General features: G+C 44.6%; 1 protein-coding gene across 1 annotated transcript in view; it reads left to right on the forward strand.

Annotated features, from left to right (window-relative positions):
• The first annotated feature begins 1,973 nt into the window (after positions 1 to 1,973).
• Positions 1,974 to 24,321, forward strand: part of LOC137641421 (short transient receptor potential channel 4-associated protein-like) — a 51,241-nt gene continuing 28,893 nt past the window's right edge. Inside the window, exons 1-4 of the mRNA XM_068373951.1 lie at positions 1,974 to 2,166; positions 14,692 to 14,811; positions 15,678 to 15,779; positions 16,090 to 16,221. Coding sequence (XP_068230052.1) covers positions 2,065 to 2,166; positions 14,692 to 14,811; positions 15,678 to 15,779; positions 16,090 to 16,221 — 456 coding nt within the window. The 5' untranslated portion in view covers positions 1,974 to 2,064. The remainder of the gene's footprint in view (positions 2,167 to 14,691; positions 14,812 to 15,677; positions 15,780 to 16,089; positions 16,222 to 24,321) is intronic.

The raw sequence follows: 24,321 nt of genomic DNA on the forward strand, positions 1-24,321 counted from the left end.
GAACCAGGTTTCGTGCTTTTAAACCACTGCCCTTGATAAACCTAAAATTTGGATCTCATTAGGAATAGTGTAGAGATATTTGGTAAACATATGCCTAAATGACATTATTATTGAAGGAAGGAATAGGGGAGTGAATAAGTAAGGTAGCAGGAGCTTTACAAAAGATGTTGAATAGGAGAAAGCTGTCACCTTTTTCTGCTGAAGGTATTATGGTGGAATATCTTGAAATAAATCACATGGGATAGGAGAGTAAAAAAAAAGTTTTAAAAAGTGAGAAATTTAAACATTATTATTATTATTATTATTATTATTATTATTATTATTATTATTATTATTATTATTATTATTAGTATTATTATTATTATTATTATTATTATTATTATTTCAAGCTAAGCTATAACCCTAGTTGGAAAAGAAAGATGCCATAAGCCCAAGGGCTCCAACAGGGAAAAATAGCCCAGTGAGGAAAGGAAACTAGGAAATAAATAAACTATAAAAGAGGTAATAAACAGTCAAGATTAAATATTTTAAGAACAGTGGCAACATTGAATTAGATTTTCCATATACCGCATACACAAAAAAACTTCAAAAAAGTAAGAGGAACAGAAATAAGATAGAATAAAGAATGTTGTATAAATGAAATGGGACTAAAAGATGGAATTAGCTGCAGAAGGAAGATTGTGATACATGTAGCCTAGGCCTACTCGTATAGCAGGTTACTGAGAAAGACTATTCTCACGTTTTTAATAAGTTTATGTAACATCGAGTCTCCGATAAGGTTTCATATATTCTATTATTATGTAATGTGAGTGTTTAAAGCAAATAATTATAGGTTTTTATTTGACTTCAAATGATAAAACGGAATGTTTCGATGATGTAACTAAGCTTATAATAAAGAGTTGTTCATATTTCAATTTTGATAGTTTACTGTTCCTTATTGATCAAAACTATTTACAAAATAAAAATCAACCTTCTCATTTATTGTCTTAATTGGAAAATAGGCCTACCACTACTTGGACAATTCTATACAAAATTAAAAGGAGAAAATCGAAAATCTTGCCATATAAATCTCCTCAGCGTATCAAATAATTTATATAATGATATCAACGCTTGCAAATGTTAAATGTTTTATTTCTCTGCATTAAATTATTTGTATAATTGTATAAGAACTCTTATATATTTAACGTTTTATGAGAGGAAATTTTTAAGAAATAACAATTGCAAATCTTTTATTTTCTTGAGTGCAATGTCTTTGCTAAACTTGAAAATCTTGCATTTACTCCCGCCAATTTTATATATAAGGAATCTCGTTTAGCATCCAAATTTTAATTACTTATTGAATTAAAAGGATATTTAAAGAAGAAACAAGTCTGACAAATGTTTCATTTTATACCAATTTAAAAATGCTACCAGTGTTTCCTAGTTTGACCATAAAGTCAAAACAATTAGGACTCTCGTTTACTATACAAATAATAATCTCAATCATAATTAATCATTGAATTAAAAGGATAATTAAAGAAAACAAGTCTGGCAAATGTTTCATTTCTATACGAGCATAAAATGCTACGAGTGATTCCCGATTTGACCATAAAGAGAAATCAAGTAATCTCATTTACCATTTAAATAATAATCACAGTAATAATCACTATCATTACATTAATAAAAAGAAAAATTATAAGAAAAAATAGTCAATCATAATCAATCATTGAATTAAAAGGATAATTAAAGAAAACAAGTCTGGCAAATGTTTCATTTTTATACGAGCATAAAATGCTACGAGTGATTCCCGATTTGACCATAAAGAGAAATCAAGTAATCTCATTTACCATTTAAATAATAATCACAGTAATAATCACTATCATTACATTAAAAAAAAAGAAAAATTATAAGAAAAAATAGCCTTGATAAAATGTTCCATTTTATACGAGCTTAAAAAAAAATGTTCCCAGTGATTCCTGGCGGTTGCGCATCCCGAAGCTCAGTTGTCTATCCTCCTATCAGCTGTTGGGGAGGCTTAGTAAATGGCAGAAGAGTGGTAGCAGTGAATATTTATTATAATTCGCGATGTCTTCGAGATATCTAATCAAGAAGAGATATCAAAACCTGTCTCGGTATCGTTTCTACAAGAAGGAATTGAGCGGACATGATACGAATGCTATATATATGGTGAGTTTATTTAAGTGTTTTGTTTGTGTTTTGCTTGTTTATATATTTGCTTCCGTGTAAGGTCCCGAGTTTATTTTGCACCTGTTTGCTTTCTCTGGCTTTGTTCTCTCTATGTTTTCTAACTCTAATTATGCCAGTAATGTCTTATAATTATGTTTTTTCTTATTGTTTTGATTAAAACAATGCATTGAAGCCCAGAGTTACTTGCATAGGTCGATTTAATTTCCATTGTTTCCCTGATCCAAATCTGCCTCTGTTTATCATATAATGCAAATTTAATATAAAGAAAACCACGCTTTTAATTGTTTCTACTTAATTAGATAGTTTTTTAAGTTATTAAAAATGCACAGGGGATGCATACGGCAGATATATCAAGGTATATCTCTAACTATTTGTTATCCCCAAAATTAATCGTCATTTTCGAAGAAATCTCGAGTTTTCCTTTAAGTTATTTTTTTATTAGGAAATATCCTGACCAGAACTATAATAAAACCGTAACTTATGACAAATCTTTCGTTGAGCGTTTTGTCTTGGGGTCAGATTATGGCAAACTGCATGTATCGGTTGCCTACAATACGGTGTTTATCGGTTGCCTACAATACGGTGTTTATCGGTTGCCTACAATACGGTGTTTATCGGTTGCCTACAATACGGTGTTTATCGGTTGCCTACATTTCGGTGTTTATCGGTTGCATACAATACAGTGTTTATCGGATGCCTACAGTACAGTTTATCGGTTGTCTACAATACAGTTTAACGAATGCCTACAATACTGTTTATCGGATGCCTACTTAAAAGTTTATCGGTTGCCTACAAGACATTTTATCGGATGTCTACAGTACAGTTTATCGGATGTCTACAGTACAGTTTATCGGTTGCCTACAAGACAGTTTATCGGTTGTCTACAATACAGTTTATCGAATGCCTACAGTACGGTGTTTATTGGTTGCCTACAGTACAGTTTATCTGATGCCTACAATACAGTTTATCGGATGCGTACAGTACAGTTTATCGAATGCCTACAGTACAGTGTTTATTGGTTGCCTACAGTACAGTTTATCTGATGCCTACAATACAGTTTATCGGTTGTCTACAATACAGTTTATCGAATGCCTACAGTACGGTGTTTATTGGTTGCCTACAGTACAGTGTTTATCGGTTGCCCATAATACAGTAACTAACCTATCCTCCAGAAGGCAATGGGGATAGTGGGACCACATTAGGAAAGCGAGTTTCTTGTGGTTTCGGTGAAATGGGTCGGGGTGTACGTATGATAGCGGCCACCTATATGTTTGATTACGGCTAACTTAGAATACTGCTGTGTAAGGGGGGCCGCAGGGGGCTAACCCCCTGTTAGGTAAGTAGTTAAATACACGGCTTATAGGTTAGGTTAAGGGGGAAAGATTGGGTAAGTTGATGTCCATTTTTAATCCACACGAGAGGAACAGGCCGCTGGTTTACAAAGGCTCCTGGGTATTTTACAAAACTACGGACGCTGCCCATATCTCGTGGTATGTTCTTGCCTATCGAAAAGTACTTTTAGAGTAAAAGTTGTGCAACGTGTCCTTGTAATTTAAATTGTCTTAGCCGATTGGTGATTCTCAACATGAGGTACAATACAATATTGCCTATTCGGGGCTTTTGTATATCAGCGGCCAGTTCCTCCCACAAACATGGAAAATGGACACCATCTAACCTTAACCCCCCCCCCCAACCTAACCCACAATCCGTGCCCTTAACTACTTGCCTAATGGGAGGACATTAGCCCCCCCCCCCTGCAACCCCTTACGCTGCTGTATTCGTAGTCAGCCATCATCATCATACATACAGGTGGCTGCTATCATACACAAACCCCGCCTTTTCTTCTAGTCTCACTGAAATTTTCTAATGTTCCCCTGAAGACTTATTTATTACTAGGGTTTGTTTCATCCAGTAAATATACAATGCTTTTATTTCTATCCAGATTATTTTGCATTTTATCCATTCCTGACCAAGGATATTTGGGCAAGCCACCCGTTCATGAGTTTCTCTGCCGCCTATTTAAAAACCATTTTGTTTGTATCCCAGTGAAAAATGGGCTTTTTGATGGGAAAACACCGGAGCCTTTGTATATCAGCGGCCAGTTCCTCCTGCGTGCATAGAAAATGGAAATCTTACCATAAAACTCCTTTCTTAATGCAAAACCTCTACACGTATACTACCTAACCTAAACTTCCCCCACCTAACCTAACTTACAGGCCTTGTCCTTACCTACTTAACCAGCGGGGTGTGCTAATGGCCTCTTTTGACTCCCCTTACACTGTTGTATTTTTGTCGGCCGTGATCACACATGCAGGTAGCTGCTATCATACGTACACCCCGAAACACCGCAACTAGGTGATTTGCTGCAATAGTAATGATCAGAAAGGCATAAAAACTAAATAACCAGTTATAAAACCATGTTCACATAATTGGCTTGAGATTAAAGTATCATAATTTCCTGTAGTCCAGTTAATATCACATCCCTCTAATAGTCTTTGCTCTTCTGTAGCTCACTTCACTTACGAATAAACATTTGTCTCTCTGTTCTGTCGGGTGGTTACGTGGATGTCTTGCATAAAGCAATTGGGTGTCATTTCGTTGATATTTTTTTACTTTAAGATTAGCAAAAGTAGCTGTATAGTATGTAGACAGTGCTTTAAATGTAATCAATTTCCAAAATAGATTGAATATTGGAATATATTGAACTCCCCTTGTGGAGAAGTCTTATTACCTCCGCCAACGAAATTGGATAGAAGTTATGTTTTCACCCCATTTTGTGAGTTTTTAATTAGTGTGTGTTTGTGAACAGCTTCCTAGCCACAATTTTAATCGTAGAGTAATGAAACTTGCAGGGATTTATTAATGTAAAAATCTAGAAATTATTTAATTTTGGAAGATCAAGGTCATGGTCAAGCAAAATATCCATTTCACGTAATCAGCCATAAGTTTGGACATCATTGTCACAGAGACTTCAAACTTAGTTCATATTTGAATACAGTATATGAAAACCCAGGCCAATTAATACATGTTGAGGTCAAGGTTGAGAAATAAGCTGCCTAGGCGGAGGTCTGGACTCTACTGAGTTTCGCTCTAATTGTGACTTGTGACTGTAATCAAACTGGAACCGAAGCGAAGGTGTAGGAAAAAAAGGGCCTTAGTCCATCAGGCGACTTCTGCATAAATACTTGGAAATTATGTCATACAAGAAAGAGATTAGCTGCTGTGGGAAACTGCAAATAATGCATGTGCAGTAACCCAGCATCAGTCTCCCAGAAGTAAACAATGGACTTTAGACAACATAATGGTGTTTGCATTTCAGTCGATTGGTAGGCAAATTATGTTTAACACTCATCAGTCATGTAGAAGAATGTCAGGATGCCTGTGAAAACTAAATCAATCATGTAGAAAAATAATGCCAAAATAACCAGCACTCTTTCATTTCTTGAAGCAAGTTCTTGTTTTGCTAGAAATTAAAGTACTTTGTCTAATAGTAATCCTCCGTCCTGTAGTTTTTCCAAATAGAAATAGATGGTTTATCAATCACTAGGTATATAGTCACGGACATTTGTTCCGACACATACAAACCTTCCGCTATTTATAGGGTATTACTTTCAGCAACACTGAAAACTAGTTAAGACAATATTAGTGAGGGATAACTACCCCCATCCGCTAGGTAGCTAAATGGGTGGGGTAGACAGGCTACCCTGTTCACTCACACCTGTCGGTTGAGTAACCACTTTTGCTTTTGGCTTTACTGTATTTACTTTTCCTTTTTCTTTTGTGTATCAGTGTGTTTGTTATTGTCCCGCTATGCGGACATGTCCAGGTCGTGAGGGCTGCTGCTGTGGTACTTTCATGTCGTCCGTAGAGACGGACCTCCGCCCTTTGTGCCCGGCATGGCGGGGACATCAGTGCTTGCGGGACAACACCTGTTCCGAATGTCGGGAGTGGTCTGCCTCCCAGTGGGAGAAGTATGCGCATAAGAAGAAGAAGTCTAAGCGCGAATCTTCGCTTTTGGAGTCTTCCTCGACATCGAAGAAATCACAGGCTGCTTCTTCCTCTACGCCCAAATCTCTGCCCGAAGCTAATTCTTAACCAGGCGCTTCCGGGGCATGGCTGAGCAGTAGTGCAGGGCTTGTGGCTCCAGGTCAGCCCTGTGGGATAGGCAAAGGTGTCAGCTCCCCTAGGGAGTCCGCTCCTTCCCCTCCCCCAGGGAGCGCCTGTTCCTTTCCAGACCTTGTATCTTTATGGCCATCGCTGGGCGTCTATGGCCCCCTTTCGAAGGGAGTCCTTCTCGGACTCCTCCGAAGGGGAACAGAGAGAAGTCGGTCATCTCTTTCCTCTGCGGAGGTTGATCGTCCTCTTGTGGGCACAGGTGCTGTTGCCGGTCGGTCAGACCAAGAGTCTGGTTCCGACGCAGTGGAGTTAGCTAACCCTCCAGGTGCGGTGGCAGGGCTCTCTCCAAGGCAAACTTCCTCTTCGGGGAACATATCTCTTGTTCGCAAGAGAAGATTGCTTCTGTACATCTGCGATCTCCTTACGTTTATGGTTCTCCTCCAGGGGCTGAACGAGTACCTTGTTATAAGCGACGTTCTCCTTCGAGGGAGCTCTGCTCCCCTGCAGAGGATTTATCTGTAGACCTTGATCAGTCTCCCCCTCGGGCAGAGTCTGCTGAACGTTCCTCTCCGGAGGTTCGTAGAGTGGAGGGGTTCATAACTCCTCTCCACCCCGGACGCTCCCTCCCCCGTGCTGTGAGGAGATGTCTTTTTGAACCTGCTGGTTCTCCTCACGTTGACCCTTCGGGGTCTCGTGACGATCACCCTTTTGGCTGGCGTGATCGTGAGCCTTCGGGCTCTCGTCATGTTGATCCTGCGGGTTCTTATGACAGCAGGAGTCCTTCAAGACTCCGTCGCGCTGCTCCTTCGGGCTCACGCAGCTTGAAACCTTTGGATTTCAGTTACGCTGAATCCTCGGGCTCTCGTTACAATGATAACGTTGAGTCCTTGGTCTCTCGTTCCATCAGTCACGCTGACCCTTCGGGGTCTCGTGACAGAGGAACCTCGGCTCCTCGTTACGTTGACCCTCCGGGGTCTCATAACCTGAGTTACGCTGAACCCTTGGGCTCTCGTAGCTCTAGTCACGCTAACACCTCAGTGTTTCGTGACTGAGAGACTTTGGTTTCTTGTTGCGCTGACCCTTCGGGGTCTCGCAACACAGTTCACGCTGAATCTTCGGGTTCTCATGATCGCAGTCATTTCTTATATGACTGAGAGTTTGCGGACTCTCATTGTGTTGATCGTTCGCACTCACACAACACAGGCTATCGTGAACCTTCGGGTAAGCGTAGCAGTGAGTACTCTCATTACATTGAGAGCTCTCGTGCGCACGACCAACTTGTCGCGCACAAACAACCTTATGCACGCGAACAAGGTGCGCGCAATCAGCGCCATTCTGAAGGGCGCGCACGCGAACAAAGTGCGCACAATCAGTGCCATGTTGAGGCGCGCGCACGAGAACAATCTAGCATGCGCAGACAGTCTAGCGCGCTTGGTGGAATCCTCAGGCAGTGAGGGGGTTCCTAGCCTCACGAACTATGATAGGGCACGCAATCGGGATTCACGATCCTCTGTTGCTCCCTTCCCGGGAACATCCCAACCAGGAGTAGGTTCTCGCGAATCAACAACCTTGCGGAACCAAACCCTCCGCGATTCGGCATCCCCGAACGAGATAACGTCTCCCTTTTTGGCGGGAGGGGTTAACCTCCCTGCAAAGAGAGACTCCCATCAGTCTCTGAAGTCTCATCGGCTTTCACAGAGACAACAGTCGCCCATGAGACTACGCCCAGATCCAATCCTGCCTACCGGGAAGCCTCCCTCTGGCAAAAGGGTTGAGAAGGTTCCTAAACCCAGGAATCCGTGACCCCCCCATGGCTTCGCACCTTATTCAATGTAATGCGCCAAGCCATTACAGGAGTTACTCCCCGCTCCCAGTCCTTGGGTGACACTCCTAGGATCCCTTTGTCGCCTCCTCTCGTCCCTGGGGTCTCTCCTCCCTCTGATCCTAGGAGGAGTTCTAAGGATTCCGCGCATGCGGGCCCATCTGGCAAAGGGAAATGGTCATCCCCTCGCAAAAGACCTTGGGAGGAGAATAGGCAAGAACCTCAGGGGAGCCCCCTGCAGTTCAAGACGCCACGGGCCAGCCCCAAGGGGAAAGGGAAAAGGATTTGTCCTTCGCCCCCTAATGAGGATAGGGTGACTTGCTACAGGGACTCCTTCTGTCCCTTACCAGTCGAGATAGTGTCTAAGGAGGCACGACCTGCGACTGGGCGGGACGCACTCCCTATGGCAGCGGACTTACATCCCACCCGTAAGCCGACGGAGACCTCTAGTCCCTTATGGACAGAGGACCACCTGCCTTATAACAGGGAGCCAAAGGATTTATTCACCATACCTAAATCCTCGGCCAGGCTTCCTTTTGCACTTCCTCCTAGGCAACCGGAAGCGAACACCTCCTCGGCAGTCTCCCTATCCCCGGTCTATCCCGTGGACGACCACGACCCACTCCGGGCTCCTATGGATGAGAGTTCGGAAGTGGAAGGGCAGAGCAATCTGGAGGACGACGCTCTGCCAGCAGCCGCTAACCCTAAGCTCACGGAGGATGAGAGGAAAGAGTCGGAACATGCCTTCTGGCAGGTCCTAACCTGCATCCGTTCCATCAATGAACTGCCAGGTCCATAGCAGCCCCTATACAGTAGATGGAAAGGAGACGGTCCTTGACCAGTTCTACGGCACTCGGAAACCTCATAGGACCAGTGCAGCTTTGCCCTGGTCAAAGGGGTTCAAGAATGGTAGACAGAATGCAGTGTCCTAGGCGACTGGGTTCACCACCTCTCTCCGCTCCAACTCATCCTCCAAGCTCCTACCTCCTCCGTATGTGTTTCAGAGGAGGTACAACGAGATCCTTGGGGAATCTCTTCCAACGCTGCCTCTCGATCACTCCATAGAGGCACTCTTGAAGACACCCTTCGAGAAACTCACGGGACTTCCAGTCTCCTTTTCGGCCTCCGAATTCCTTAACCAGGAAAAGGTGGCGAAGTATGCCATGCAGGCTACTTCGTGGCTTGACTTCTGGTTGGGATCCTTAGGACAACTGATCCAGTCTAAAGACCTGTCTTGGGAGTCTTCCAGGAAGTCTTTGGAGACCTTCCTATTGTCTGGCACTCAGGCCATCGAGTTTCTCTCCCACCAGGTAGTGAACCTTTGGGCCAACACTGTTCTGAAGAGGAGGGACGCCGTCATAGGAAAGTTCCATAGACATCTCCCTCAGGCCGAAGTAGCGAGACTGAGAAAGGCACCTTTCAAGGGCAATTCCTTGTTCCACCCCGAGGATATCGAACGAGTGGCAGAGAGGTGGAGGAAGTCCAGCCAGGACTCCCTCATCCAAAAGGCCTTAACAGCCAGGCCTTATCCCTCTCAGCCACAGTAGAAATTACAGTAAAAACAGCAACCGAAAAGGGTTAGAGACCCAAAACAACAGGGTCTAAAGGGTGCAAAGCAGGCCTTTCGCAACAAGAAGTCCTTTCATGGAGGAATGGGAAAGGGGATACGGCCGAGACCGATCCCAATAGGCCCGGCAATCCTCCCATTTCCCCACCTGTGGGGGATGCCTGCAGAGCCGCTGGCAGAGGTGGCTTCACCACGGGGCCGAACCCTGGATGGTCAAGGTGATTCGTTCAGGGTATCGCATCCCGTTCACGCTCTCTCTCCCTCTACTGACTCGAGTGCCGAATCCATTGAAATCCTGTGCGAAGGGATCCGCACGGGAGTTTGCCCTCAGGGCAGAAGTCCAGACCATGTTGGAGAAGGGCGCTCTCCAGGAGGTCCTCGACGGGTCCCCAGGCTTTTACAGTCGACACTCTTGTAAAAAAGGCGCCTGGAGGCTGGAGACCAGTCATCGACCTCTCAGCCCAGAACAGGTTTTTCAAACAGAAACCGTTCAGGATGGAGACAGCCGACACTGTCAGACAAGCGATAAGACCACAGGATTTCATGTGCACTCTAGATCTAAAGGACGCATACTTCCAGATCCCAATTCATCCGTCTTCCAGGAAGTATCTAAGATTCATGTTCAATCGGAAGCATTACCAGTTCAAGGTACTGTGTTTCGGTCTCCACAGCACTTCAGGTCTTCATGAGAGTATTCGCCCTAGTGTCATATTGGGCCCACAGAGTCGGCATCCGTCTCCTAAAATTCTTGGACGACTGGATGATTCTGGCAGACTCGGAAGCGGCCCTTCTCCGCCACCGAGACAAGCTTCTAAGGTTTTGCCAGGATCTGAGGATCGTGGTAAACCTCGAGAAGTCTCATCTGCTTCCCTCTCAAGAACTGGTATACCTAGGCATGCGATTAAACACCCTAAGGCACAAAGCGTTCCCATCAGAGGAAAGGATTCAGAGACTGAGGGCGATAGCACAGGTCTTCCTCAGTCAGGAAGAGCTCCCGGCGCAGTATTGGCTTCGCCTTCTCGGCCACCTCTCTTCCCTGACCCGACTGGTCCCCAACAGTTGCCTCAGGATGAGATCCCTCCAGTGGCGACTGAAATCCCAGTGGAACCAGCACACCGATTCCTGGGATCACCTAGTCCGCATAGGACTAGGTCACTAGAGGAACAGTCGGACCTCAGGTGGTGGTTGGCGGGGCCAAACCTCTGCAAAGGGGTCGATCTTCTCGTCTCTCCCTCGGAATTGATGCTCTTTTCGGATGCATCAAAAGAAGGGTGGTAGGCTCACGTGCTGCACCATTACATCTCCGGCCAGTCCGAATCAGAAAGGTACCAGCACATAAATCTCTTAAGAGATGAGGGCAGCCTTTCTGGCCCTCAACGAGTTCCACCAGGTCCTGGCGGGGCACTCCGTGGTGTTGATGAGCGACAACACCACGGTAGTAGCTTATCTGAGCAAACAGAGCGGTACCTTTTCGCAGCTGCTGTGCCATCTAGCAGTAGAGATACTCAGATGTGCAGAAGACGACTCTGTGACTCTTATCAGCTCGCTTCATTCCGGGCAAGCGGAATGTGCTAGCGGACAAGCTGAGCAGAGCGACTCATAGTTGGCACCGAGTAGTCTTTGAATCCTCTGATAGCCTACAAAGTCTTGACTTTGTGGGGCTCTCCAACTGTGGATCTGTTCGCAACGGCCCTGAATTTCTGGCTCCTGTTGTACTGCTCCCCAGTCACGAACCCCCAAGCTCTTTGGCAAGATGCTTTCCAACAACGGTAGATAAACCTGGACGCTTACACGTTTCCCCCGTTCTGTCTGATGAGAAAAGTCCTCAACCAGGTACGAGCAAGCAACAACTTGCAAATGACCCTCATAGCTCCGCTATGGCATCACGCAGAATGGTTCCCAGACCTTCTGCATCTCCTCACGGAGATCCCGAGAGAGCTCCCCCCACAACACGACCTCCTCAAACAACCAACTGCCAACATGTTCTACAAAGCCGTAGCTTCGCTTCGACTTCACGTCTGTAGACTATCCAGCACCTCCTCACGCAGAGAGGCTTTTCGCAACCGGTTGCGAAAAGAATGGCTGGACACCTCAGGAGATCTACAGAGGCAGTCTACCAGGCAAAGTGGTCAGTTTTCTGTGGTTTGTGTTGTGGAAGGGGTATCTCTCCCCTCGATGCCTCTGTTCCAACTATAGCGGAGTTTCTCGGTCTCAGCAGTCAAAGGCTACCGCTCAGCCTTGAATCTCGCTTTTAGACTGAAAGGAGTCGACATTTCCTCCTTGTTGGAACTTTCTTTGCTCATACGTAGTTATGAGCTTACTTGTCCCCAGGCAGAGCTAAGACCTCCCCCTTGGAACGTAGTTCGGGCCCTCAAGTCCCTCAAGGGCTTCCCCTATGAACCATTACGCCAGCCTCCGATCGCTTGGAGACTATCCAACATCTCCTCACTCAGGGAGGATTTTTGCAACAAAGTGCGAACAGGGTGTCTGGATACCTAAGGAAATCATCAGCAGTAGTCCATCAGGCAAAGTTGAATGTCTTCTGTGGTTGGTATCGTGGAAGGGGTATCTCTCCACTCGATGCCACTATTTCAGTGATAGTGGAGTTTTAAGGGTTATTGCGGGAAGAACTGCATCTTTCAGTTTCAATGGTAAAAGGCTATTGCTCAGCCTTGAGCTTTGCTCTCAGACTGAATGGAACTGATATTTCCTCATCGCTAGAACTTTCCTTACTCATACGGAGTTACAAACTTACATGTCCTGTCGGAAGTGAGAACTCCCCCATGGAACGTGGTTTGAGTCCTCCGGTCTCTAAAGAGACCCCCTACGAACCATTACGCCAGGCAACAAATCGCTACCTGACTTGGAATATGGTGTTCCTGCTCGCTCTTGCTTCGGCCAGACGAGTCGGCGAACTACTTAGTTTCTCATATGACGTCGCCCATTCAAGGGGATGGGAAGAGGTAGCGCACATCTTCCTCCCTGAGTTTGTTTCCAAGACTCAGAATCCAGGGGTGGTGGATCCTAGATTTGACTCCTTCCGGATAACGAGTCTCCGCGCTATAGCAGACGACCCAGACCATCTCTTACTCTGTCCAGTGAGGATTATAGACTCTACCTCAAAAGAACAGCAACAGCCCGCCTCCAAGTGCCTTCATTGTTCGTCAGCACAGAGGAACAAGAGGAGTATCACTAAGAATGTCATTTCTGCTTGGATTTGCAGAATTATAGACCATGCTCTGAATCCAGGTCGTCCTCCGTCTCGTCGTCCCAGAGCCTACAATGTCAGGGGCGTAGCTAGGTCCCTGGCCTTCAAAAGAAACTCTTTTGTGACGCAGGTTTTACAGGGTTGGGTGTGGAAACGTGACCCACAGGAGACTTGATACATTTCCTATCGGCCCTGTAGTGGCTGCACAACAGCTGGTCTAATACCTCAAGCTCATTATCGGACAAGTAGCAAAAGGTTGAGGGCACTGTTACCTGGTTCTACGCTGCGTGAATGAAAAGGTATGACTTGCTGTTATTTTCTTCATCCTCCCCTCTGTTGGGGAAAGCAGCTGCCTGATTCTCTGCACAAGCTGACCTCAAACCACCGCAGGTAAACCATGCTCCAGTGTGTCCCTAGTAGTGTGTCAGTACTGTTGCATCCCCATACCCTGGCGAGGTGGTATTGGGAAAGTCTTGATTATAGCAGTTTTTCCTACAAAGACTGAATAACTTTTACCTTGATAGTCACACTGCTTATCTCAACACGCAGCTTGTGTAGGCCGCAGACCTTGCGTAGCAAGGTTTAGCGAGGAGTTAGGGACTCCTTATATTTGGTACAAACATACTCAAAATAAGGAGCCCCCGGGTAAAGCCAAAAGCCAGATTGGCAGGGACGTCCACCCTCCTAATGGATGAGTCACCCCTAGTAAATAGCGTAGGTTTGTATTCCAGTTACGGAACAAATGACAAATGATTAGATAATTTGTATTTTTTCCTAACTAAACAAACCTTTAGCTATTTATACAAACTCACCCGCCAACCCTATCCCCATTGAAATCCTACCTCTAAGCTAAGTGAGCTTATTCACAGGTGTGTGAGTGGAAGGAGTAGTGAACTAGCGGGATGGGTAGTTAACCCTCGCTAAATTATAATGGCTCATCCTTTCGGCTTTGCCAAAAGTAATACCCTTAATAAATAGCTAAAGGTATGTATCGTTAGAAAAAATACAAATTATCTCTGATTTTATCATTTATCGGATATTGACACATGAAAATTCTCATTTATCAGATTTCGACACAATAATTTTTTTATCGTGTCATGCATTTCCTCCATCACCACCTTGAAATGACCCTTCTTAAATCTAGAAGATATTTGTGTCATGACAGATGACGAAAATGAGTTCCGTATTCTTTCTTCCATCGTTGTTATTTTCTTTGTATACTATTACTTTTTGGCTATATTTTCACTTCTGGCCCAATTCTCCCATTGTCAGTACTGGTACTATATACATTACTATATTTTGTTTATTAGCACCAGGATGAAATGCTTTCCAGCTGCTCTTATTAAGTAAACTAAATATGTATGTGCATAAGATGTCACTTGGTGATATGCAACATATGATTTTTGATGCCGTCCACCCTCTTGTATCACAAACCAGGAATTGAAATTAGGAAACAGATATATTTAAATAGTTTTTCAAATTTTTGTGCCCAGTGCTGTATATGTTCTATGTATTAAATTCTTGGTTACCGGTGTAATAGGTAATTTGCTTGGTAATGTTTGCCATACAATTTAGTTGTTTTGCTTTCATGTTTTTCCTGTGTTTATATTTTTGCTGTTCCCACTTTAAAATTTCATAAATTTCTCAAGACATTTAATGAATTACTTTTTAAGGCCGTTATAAAGTAGGAAATTTCTATTTATTTCAAATCTTTAGTTCCTGGGATAAGAATAATGTTTGTTATGATGAAAATTGAAGAATATTTGTAAGAAATTATTTTGAATATTGCAGGTTCCTGAGGAGGGACTCACATTTATTCCCCATGGTGAAATTCTCAAAGCTCTGCGGATCCTTGAAAGGGCCATACATTTGACAGAGCTCAACATGCCTCTTATCATGGCACAAATGAAAGTAAGTATTCTGTGTCGTCATATATTTTACTGGAACTTCTTCATGAAGTTCAATTGTTACTGCGATTTCAGTTAATACCATAACCCTTGTCAATGTGGTGTTTTTCAAGTTAGTACCTCTGCCAATGAAGTTGGAAGGAGGTTGTTTTTGTCCCTGTTTGTGTGTTTGTTTGTGAACAGCTGGCCACAATTTTCATCGTAGAGTAATGAAACTTGCAGGGATTGACTGTTATGTAAAAAGCTGGAAATGATTAAATTTCGAAAGGTCAAGGTCACGGTAAAGCAAAATGTCAAATTCACGGAATCAGCCATTAGTTTGGACGAACTTGTTTCATAATTGAATATGAAAATCCATGCCAATTGATACATGTAAAGGTCAAAGGTCTGTCTTGATTTTTTCAAAAGGATCGTCATAAGCGACCCCTGAGATGGCCATGATTGATTAGACTAAGGGAGCAATTCTCCTATTAGCCCTTTTACCCCCAGGCTATTTGGAACTTTCCAACCCTTAACCCCCAGGTGTTTTTTTATTTTTAAATTGCTCTAACAGCCTTAATTTTTGTCATAGAGAGGTCAGGTTGGTCTCATTCTTTTGGAAAATGCCTGAAGTTTCTCATAAAGTTATCAAAAATATGCAAATAAAAATGTAAATAGCAGTTTTTTGCAAGGACATACCAGTACGTCCATGGGGGTAAAGGGATGAGTTTTGTGAAACGTACCAGTACGTCCATTGGGGGTAAAGGGGTTAATAAGGAATTTTGAACTTTGTAACAGTACTCTTTAGCTTGGTAAGAGTATAACTTGATAACAGTTGATTAATTCTAACAATTTGATGCTGTTGGTTAATATTTTATCTTGATATTTCAGACTATACAGACAACACTCACTGTTGGGCAAGAGGACTTTTTGGGTGAAAATGTTTCATTGAATGATGTGATATGCGTCATCAATAGACACGATGGGATAAAGGTATACTTTAATTTGTATATTGTAAATGTTGCCTTAGTTGCGAGTCTGAGATTGCTGTAAAAGGCAGTCACATTCACTATTTTTTGTGTATTCTTCATGAAATTCAAGGTTTTAAATGTATTCTACCATAAACTGTGTTTTTATAATTTTAACAAGAATTATTCAGAGGTGCAAGTGATATCGTAAATTGGTGTATTAGTTTGCCATCAAATTTTCCATATATTTTTTATTACTGTACAGTTTCCTTTCAAAAACAATGAAAATTTTTAGTGTGAAAGAGACAAATGCTAAAAAGTTTCAAATTTTCCAGACATTAGTATCGCTGCTCATGATCCCCGACTCCGGAGAACGATGCTGCAAAAGTGACAACTGTGATCACGTGACTACAATCGGCAATTTGCACGCCATTACGTTGAACGTTCTTAACAGGCTCACTTCTCATGTAAGGAAAGTGCTTTCCTCATTTCTACCGTACTTTAGATCGGTTTTTTGCAAGCTAATATAATGATATAGATTTTGATTTTTTCTTTTTCTTCTTGTAGGGTCCGATGTCAGAAATCTAGTCATTATGATAAGACTAACAATGCTGACAAAAATGTTAATATCATATACTTTACTCCAGAGAGTATTGTTCTCGTGTCCGAATAATAATATTATTTTTGGGCTCAAGCCATGTCGTCCTGATGGAAGTTCCTAAAGGGTAGCTTCCTTGGGTATATATAACTACAGCAATATTCCCAGAGAATTTACCTTAAGGTACCCAGAATTCTAACTCCTGGAGCGAATATCCCTAATAAAAGAACCAGGGATATCGCGAAATATCAGAGGACGTATTCTTGACACGCCACATAGCAATCTGCACCCTGAACAGAGTTAACAATTCGAAGGGGTCAATTGGCAAGAAAACGAAAACGAGAAAGAAAGGAGAGCCGCTCGTAAGGTATCTCTCCTCTCCCGTTTCTGTGCGCCGCTCACGGCGCCATCTGTATTCCTTTTTGCGTAGCTCAATAACTCGGTGTTTTTTCCGTGTTTCTCGCAATTCTTGGATTATTTCAACTTATAATGCTTTCTCCAACTTCTTCTGCTTCTGATAAGTTGAGTATTATTTCTTTTATGTATAAATGTAAGCTCTTGGTAATTTTAAAAGTGATTTGATAGTGATATCGTTGTTACAAGAGCTGTTGCCTACCGGAAGCGTCCTGGACGCTGTCGCTCGCTAGGTATGAGTTATTTCGTTAGCCAGAGCGACGTTCCCGGCTGTTTCGCTTTAATAATTTTAGCTGTTCAGCGTTACATAGGATTTCTTTATATGATGCTTTTAGTATTTTTGTTTTGGCGAAGGATTTGCCGATTCTGGCCTACGCTAGACCTTGTAGCCTAGTCGTTTGGCCCTAGTACTTTCCGGCATGATATTCAGATTTCCGAGTGTTTTAAAATTTTATTGAAGCTTTAGGCAGTTTTATACATTTAAGATTGTTGATTTTCTTCCAAGATAGTATACGAGTGAGTTTCGGTGATTAGGTAATCGATTCTCTTTGCGCCTAGGCTAGTTGTCTATGGGGCCTTAGTATACTTTCTCACACTCCCCGGTTGCTCTCTTCTCTTCGGAGAAGGTGTGCAATCCCTTTCCCTCTGTTTAAGCCTTAGGCTTAACCCTAATGGTTTATCTGATTTGACTTTAGATACAACTATATTAGGGTGTTTCTGTTCCTTCCTGTTTCCAGTAAGTCTGGCTTCAGGGAGGGGGCAGGACATCAGAGTTCTTAGTCTGAGTATGTTTATGTCTAGCTTGTGGTTGAGATTCCCTTGCTAGACTGACAACAGACATAGGAGGCTTAGCCTCCTTAGCTCACTTTTGAAGGTTTCTGTACGAGATGATTCCTTCTTCTTGTGATCTTGCAGACTAGTCCAGTGTTGTTGTTCTCGGTGTGGAGGATGAGATCCTCTTTTCTGTGAATAACAACGCCTTCCTTGCTTTGGTTCCGAGGGAGTTGGCAAGTTTTGCTGGCCTCCCTCCTCGGATCCCCCCTAGGCTAAGATGAGTTTTCTTGGCTGCGGGTGATTCATTATTAGAGCAAGGTTGGCAGGACCCTCTTCTCCCTTTCCCCCTCTTTCCTTTGTGATGGCCTAGCCATTGCATTCCTGTCCGTCATTCTACATCTGTACCTAGCATAGGTTAGGATGTGGGGTTGACTCAGTCCCTTGCCGGGCGGCAAGGGTCTTCTGCTTGAGTGCTGACCGGACCTCCCTTGGTCTCTCATCCATGTTTGTCTGTAGAGCCAGATGGCATTGGTCAGGAAGCCTGAAGTTATATTCTCCCCTTCCTTATGTGCACTCTTTCGGGTTGCCGGGTTATGAGGTAGTACAGTCTCTTATCCCGGCATCCATTCTGTTTTTCTTCTAGTGTTGTACCCTAGCCCGGCTGCCGGAGTTCTCTGGTTCTTTTGCTGCCGGCCGGCATTGGTTGTATACCTTTGCCGGCCGGCTATATATCACACCGTTGTCTGCTGGCCGCTACGATTAGTGGCCGGTAGCCGGGTGCTATCTTGTGTAGTTGCCGGCCGGCACATGCATTTGAACCAGCGTTCTTCCACCTTATAGTTCATAAGTAGTATACTTTGGAACTAGTTAAGGTGTGTGCCGGCCGGCACATTACCTTCTATACTGTAGCCAGTATTTTTCAGTATAGTATATACTGTAGGGAGAAAACTATAGTATAGTATTTGTTACAACACTAAGTTTTTCTAACACTTTTCTGTTGTCTCGCACAACCCTTTGGTGTAACCTTACAGATAAAGAAAGTGAGTTCTTTCTTGTCTACTATCCAGCATTTTAAAATCATTTTTGGGTGTGAGCTACACCTGTTTCCTCTGGAAATTATTCATTGGTTGCTCTAGAATAGATTAACCATACGATTTTATTATCTGGAAGGTTGCAGCAATTGACTGTGCGGGAAATACAAGTGTGTGTCTTTCCTTTCTAGTTTAGTTGTGCTAAGCTATGTATATCCAGTGATTCGTAGTTCACTTGATACTCATGGAATTTTCTTCTCTTTACAGGAGGACCATCCGAAGTGTGGAAGCGTTTTCTGCAACGTCCGCAGCAAGAACTTCTGCGGACATGATTTGTGTAGGAGGCACGCAGCATGCGCAGTCTCCAAAGGTGATCTCCGGCATTGGGACCCGCAGGTATGTACCGTGTGCACAAACCTGATTACTGAGGCTTTTGATTCCCCTAAGACGGCGGAGTCAAGGGACGCAGAAAGGGAGAAGCTTCGTACCTGGGTAAGGGGCTTTCAGAAGAACACTTCTGGGCCCTATCTTCCAAGTGAGAAGATGAGGGCTTACCTTTTCCCCAGGGCGTCAGCTGATGCAGTGATTCCCCAGCCTCAAGTGGAGATACCAGTGGTTCAGATCCCTGTGGATTCTGAAGTCGCGGACGCCCTGCAGGACATCCAATTGGACGATAGGATGTCGGAGGTGTCCGAGCGTCTGGAAGATGACCTTCTGGCAGAAGACCAGGATGAAGAGCAGGCTCCAGACAATGAAGAGGAAGAGGTCGACGAGGTGTCGGCTACTCCGGTTTAGGCCCCTGAACCTATTCCCTCAACATCGTCCTCTCTCCCAGATGAGCTGGGAAAGACCCTTTCCTCCATCGTTGGAATGATCCAACAGATGCAGAGGGAGAATAATGAGAAGGCGGCTGCAATGGAGCTGGAGATGCGGAGACTTGCAGCATCACGTGGGCCCCAGAAGAAGCTCAGCGTGAAAGACCTTCCCTTGTGCTCAGATGTTAACCCTTGGAAGTATGCTGAGCACATGCCTATGACGACGGGAAAAATCGTCATTTCGGAGAAGTTGGGCTCAGTCCCCCTTGAGGAGGTGGAATTCTGGCCCAGCAAGGAGTCGTATCCGGACTGTTATGTCCGTCTAAGGAAGGAACCAGCCTCAAAGGAAGAAACAGAGCCGAAGGAGGTCATAGTTTTGGACCACGCTAAGGCTCAAGCTTTATTGTCAAGCTCGATGAAAGAGAGGGGCTTCTCAAACTCCAAGGTACCTGCTTTGAGTAAGAAGCACCCTTCCTTTGTGTCCTTTCCTTCTAGAGCCTTTCCCTTTATGCAGAAAGGGTTTGCGGCTGTGCTGAAAGCAGTCGAGGCAGGTAAGCCATGCCCCTCCTTGGAGGAGTGTAAACCTCTGTCTTTGGCCCTACCCATGGACCACAAGGACTGGAAGGACGTCCATCTTACCTTCTCAGTCGGGAAGTTGGAGGCGGATATTGCCGGACGTCAGTTCGGTGAGAACCTCCCCAAGCTGTCCGACTTTCTTTTGCGAAGGGAGCTTGAGACAAAAGAAAGACTTGCTGCCTCGATGTCTCATCAAACGACTCTGGAGTCAATGGCAAGTGACCCCAAGGTCCATGAGATGTTCATGGTAGTGGCTAAGACACACCTAGTCACAGTGACGAAGGACCTTTATAGCTTCGTCAAAGCTAGGAGGGCTTGTAGGGAGTTCGTATTCGCCTCGGCTGCGGTGAGGCACGAGCCAAGGAAGCTAATCTCCTCCAACATTTGGGGCAAACCTCTTCCCTAGTGAAGCGGTCAAGGAGGTTGTAGATAAGGCCGCCACGGAGAATAGAAACCTTCTCCAGAAGTGGGGCCTATCCCTCAAGAGAAAGTTTTCCTCGGATGAGGGTCCCCAACCAAAGAGGAAGACTAAGAAGACTAGGCTACCCTCTCGGCCAGCCAAGCCATTCAGACAGCAGCAACAACAGCAATTTCCTATGCCTACAGTGCCCCAGATGGTGGCACAAACCCCGACCACGTAACAGTGGGTACCCCAAGCCGTGTCGATGCAGTCTCCGGCATTTAACCCAGCGTTCGAAGGGCAGTCAACTACCTTTCGAGCGAAGCCTAGAGGAGCAGCCAGAGGTTCGTCTAGACGCCCCTCAAGGGGGAGGGGATTCAGGGGTGGTCGCGGTCAAGGAGGCAAGGCCTCAGGGCAACAGCAGTCAAAGTGAGATGATACCGGTAGGAGGGAGACTTCAGAATTTTCGGGATCGGTGGACCTTCGATCCCTGGGCCCACAGCCTACTCAAGAATGGACTGGGTTGGAGCTGGTACAGCACTCCACCCCCGTGCCCTCGATTTTTCCAACACTCCACCCCCGTTCTGGAGGAGTACATTCAAGAACTGTTGGAGAAAAGAGTAATCCGAAGGGTAAAGTCCATCAAATTCCAAGGGAGGCTGTTTTGTGTTCCCAAGAAGGACTCAGAAAAACTCAGAGTCATTCTGGACTTGTCGCCACTCAACAAGTTCATAGTGAACTGCAAGTTCAAGATGCTAACATTGCAACACATAAGGACCTTACTGCCCAAGAGGGCATTTACCGTCTCCATAGATTTGTCAGACGCCTATTGGCACGTTCCAATCAATCGTCAACTCTCCCCCTACCTAGGGTTCAAGCTACATCGAAGACTCTACGCCTTCAGAGCCATGCCATTCGGGCTAAACATAGCCCCAAGGATCTTCACGAAGCTTGCGAGCGTAGCACTCAAACAATTACGCCTAAAGGGAATCCAGGTGGTAGCCTACCTGGACGACTGGCTGGTGTGGGCAGCATCCAAGACAGAATGTTTGCAAGCTTCCCTACAGGTGATCCAGTTCCTAGAGTATCTAGGCTTCAAGATCACCAGAAAAAAGTCTCGACTTTCTCCATCTCAAAAGTTCCAGTGGTTGGGAATCCACTGGGACCTAGTGTCACATCAACTCTCCATCCCGGCGAAGAAGAGGAAGGAGATAGCTGGTTCTGTCAAGAGACTTCTGGATTCCGAAAGGATATCAAGACGCGAACAGGAGAGAGTGCTGGGTTCTCTCCAGTTTGCTTCAGTAACAGACCCGGTGCTACGAGCACAGCTAAAGGATGCAACCGGAGTGTGGAGAAGTTATGCATCAAACGCGCGAAGAGATCTGATAAGACCAGTTCCGCTTCGTCTACGTACGCTTCTCAGGCCTTGGTCCCGAGTCAGGCAACTAAAGAAGTCTGTTCTTCTTCAGCCACCTCCCCCCTCGTTGACTATTCACACAGACGCCTCGAAGGAGGGGTGGGGAGGTCATTCTCATCGGAAGAAGGCCCAAGGAACTTGGTCCAATTTATTCAAGACATTTCACATAAACTTTCTGGAAGCTATGGCAGTACTCCTTACGACTGGCGGAAAAGAAGAAGTGGTACCTGTCGGCAGTTCACCTTCAAGGAGTCCGCAATGTGACAGCGGACGCTCTATCCAGGTTCACACCGATAGAGTCGGAATGGTCCCTAGATGCAGGATCATTCTCCTTCATCTTGAGTCAAGTCCCAGAACTGCAGATAGACCTCTTTGCGACGAAAGACAACAAGAAGTTACCCCTTTACGTGTCCCCGTACGAGGATCCCTTGGCGGAAGCAGTGGACGCGATGTCCCTCGACTGGAACAGATGGTCCAGGATTTACCTGTTCCCTCCTCACAACCTTCTATTGAGGGTCCTCAACAAACTGAGATCTTTCAAGGGAGTAGCGGCAATAGTGGCTCACAAGTGGCCGAACAGCGTGTGGGTCCCTCTGGCATTGGAACTACGGCTGAAGTGTCTACCGTTACCAGATCCAGTTCTGACCCAGCGAGTGCCGAAGTCGACTGTCTGCGCTTCATCACAGAAAACCCGGAACCTGCAGCTCATGATTTTCTCTCCCTAGCGGTAAGAAAACGTTTCGGGATGTCGAAAGACAGTATAGACTTCCTAGAGGAATATAAGTGCAAATCTACTAGAAGGCAATATGAGTCATCGTGGAGGAAATGGGTGGCCTTTGTCAAGGCGAAGAATCCGCAAAAGATCTTGACGGACTTCTGCTTATCTTTCTTCATCCACCTCCATGGTCAAGGGTTAGCAGCCAACACAATATCAACGTGTAAATCTGCTTTGACAAGACCCATTTTATATGCCTTCCAGGTCGACCTCTCTAATGATATTTTAATAAAATTCCGAAAGCCTGTGCTAGGCTCAGACCATCAGCACCTCCAAAGGCCATTTCATGGTCTTTATCTAAAGTTCTTCATTTCGCTTCGCTGTTGAACAATGAGGAGTGTGCTTTAAAGGATTTGACCCAAAAAGTTATTTTCCTGTTTGCACTCGCGTCGGGGGCCAGGGTTAGTGAAATTGTAGCCCTCTCGAGAGAGGAGGGTCGTGTTCAGTTCTTGGATGGGGGAGAACTGAACCTGTTTCCGGATCCTATGTTTCTCGCCAAGAACGAGTTACCCACCAACAGGTGGGGTCCCTGGAGAATCTGCCCTCTGAAAGAAGATGCATCTCTATGTCCAGTGGAATGCCTAAAGGTCTATCTTTGTAGAACTTCAGACTTCAGGGGTGGTTAACTATTCAGGGGAGAAACATCAGGCTCAAATTTATCACTGAAACAACTTAGGGCGAAAATCACCTATTTTATTCGCAGAGCGGATCCAGACAGTACACCCGCAGGTCACGATCCGAGGAAAGTTGCCTCATCTTTAAATTTCTTTAATTGTATGGATTTCGAACATCTTCGTTCATACACTGGCTGGAAGTCTTCCAGAGTGTTCTTTCGTCACTATGCGAAGCAAGTGGAGCAACTAAAGAGGTCTGTGGTAGCAGTGGGTAGTATCATTAACCATGCTGTTTAACTCTGCGAGGAACAGTGGATTTAATTGGGACGATTAATTCCGGGGTGAGTGTGTAGTTACGAACTGTTCTACAAACTAAGTGTTAGGGCACTGGGTTGCCCACATTGACTGTTCCACATTCAAAGGTGAAGCTAGCATAAGTGCAGACATGTGTGCCAAGCGTTTCCAATGCTAATGTAACTGATTAGTAATACAGACTTTTATGATTTTGATACCTTGGTATGTTAAAAGTGGCGCTAATGTTTTTCTTTCAGATAAACAAGTTTTCTGTTTACTATCATGCTTATGCTTATTTTTTGGTTATCCTCCTTATATACATATAATTGTTGTTTAACTTGTTTTATTTATTGTTTGTCAATAAACTAGTTCTTGTGAACCTTGCGTCTCCTTCACCTGTGTCAATTTATTTGAAATAATTGAGCATTACGTTTCTATGTATATTTATCTGGGATAATTTTAATAGATTGTTCCTTTATGCAAGCATTCTTTGCATTGGTTTATGCTTTCCCTTGGCGGGAGGACTCCATGCCCTAAGGGGACGGTGGCGGATATGCAAGTTTTCCTCCTACTCGGATATAAACCTTTGTCCAATCCAGTATTGAACGGGGAACTGGTCGATATTTCATATTGACTCAGTGGTTCTTTACAAACTATGCTTTACATGATATAGGGTGAGACCACTATATTGGCTTGTCTGTTATTCATACATAGGTATATGTACTCTTCGAGACTTTTCCAGAGTCTAGTATGACTCTTCCCTGTAGGGGGCAGGAAGCACTAACATGGTTTATGGTTAGTTGAAAAGATGTATGACGGTAACATCTTAGGTCTCTAGGTCTAGTTGGCCGGGAAATAC

The sequence above is a fragment of the Palaemon carinicauda genome, chromosome 5, assembly GCF_036898095.1.
Source record: "Palaemon carinicauda isolate YSFRI2023 chromosome 5, ASM3689809v2, whole genome shotgun sequence".
NCBI lineage: Eukaryota > Metazoa > Arthropoda > Malacostraca > Decapoda > Palaemonidae > Palaemon > Palaemon carinicauda.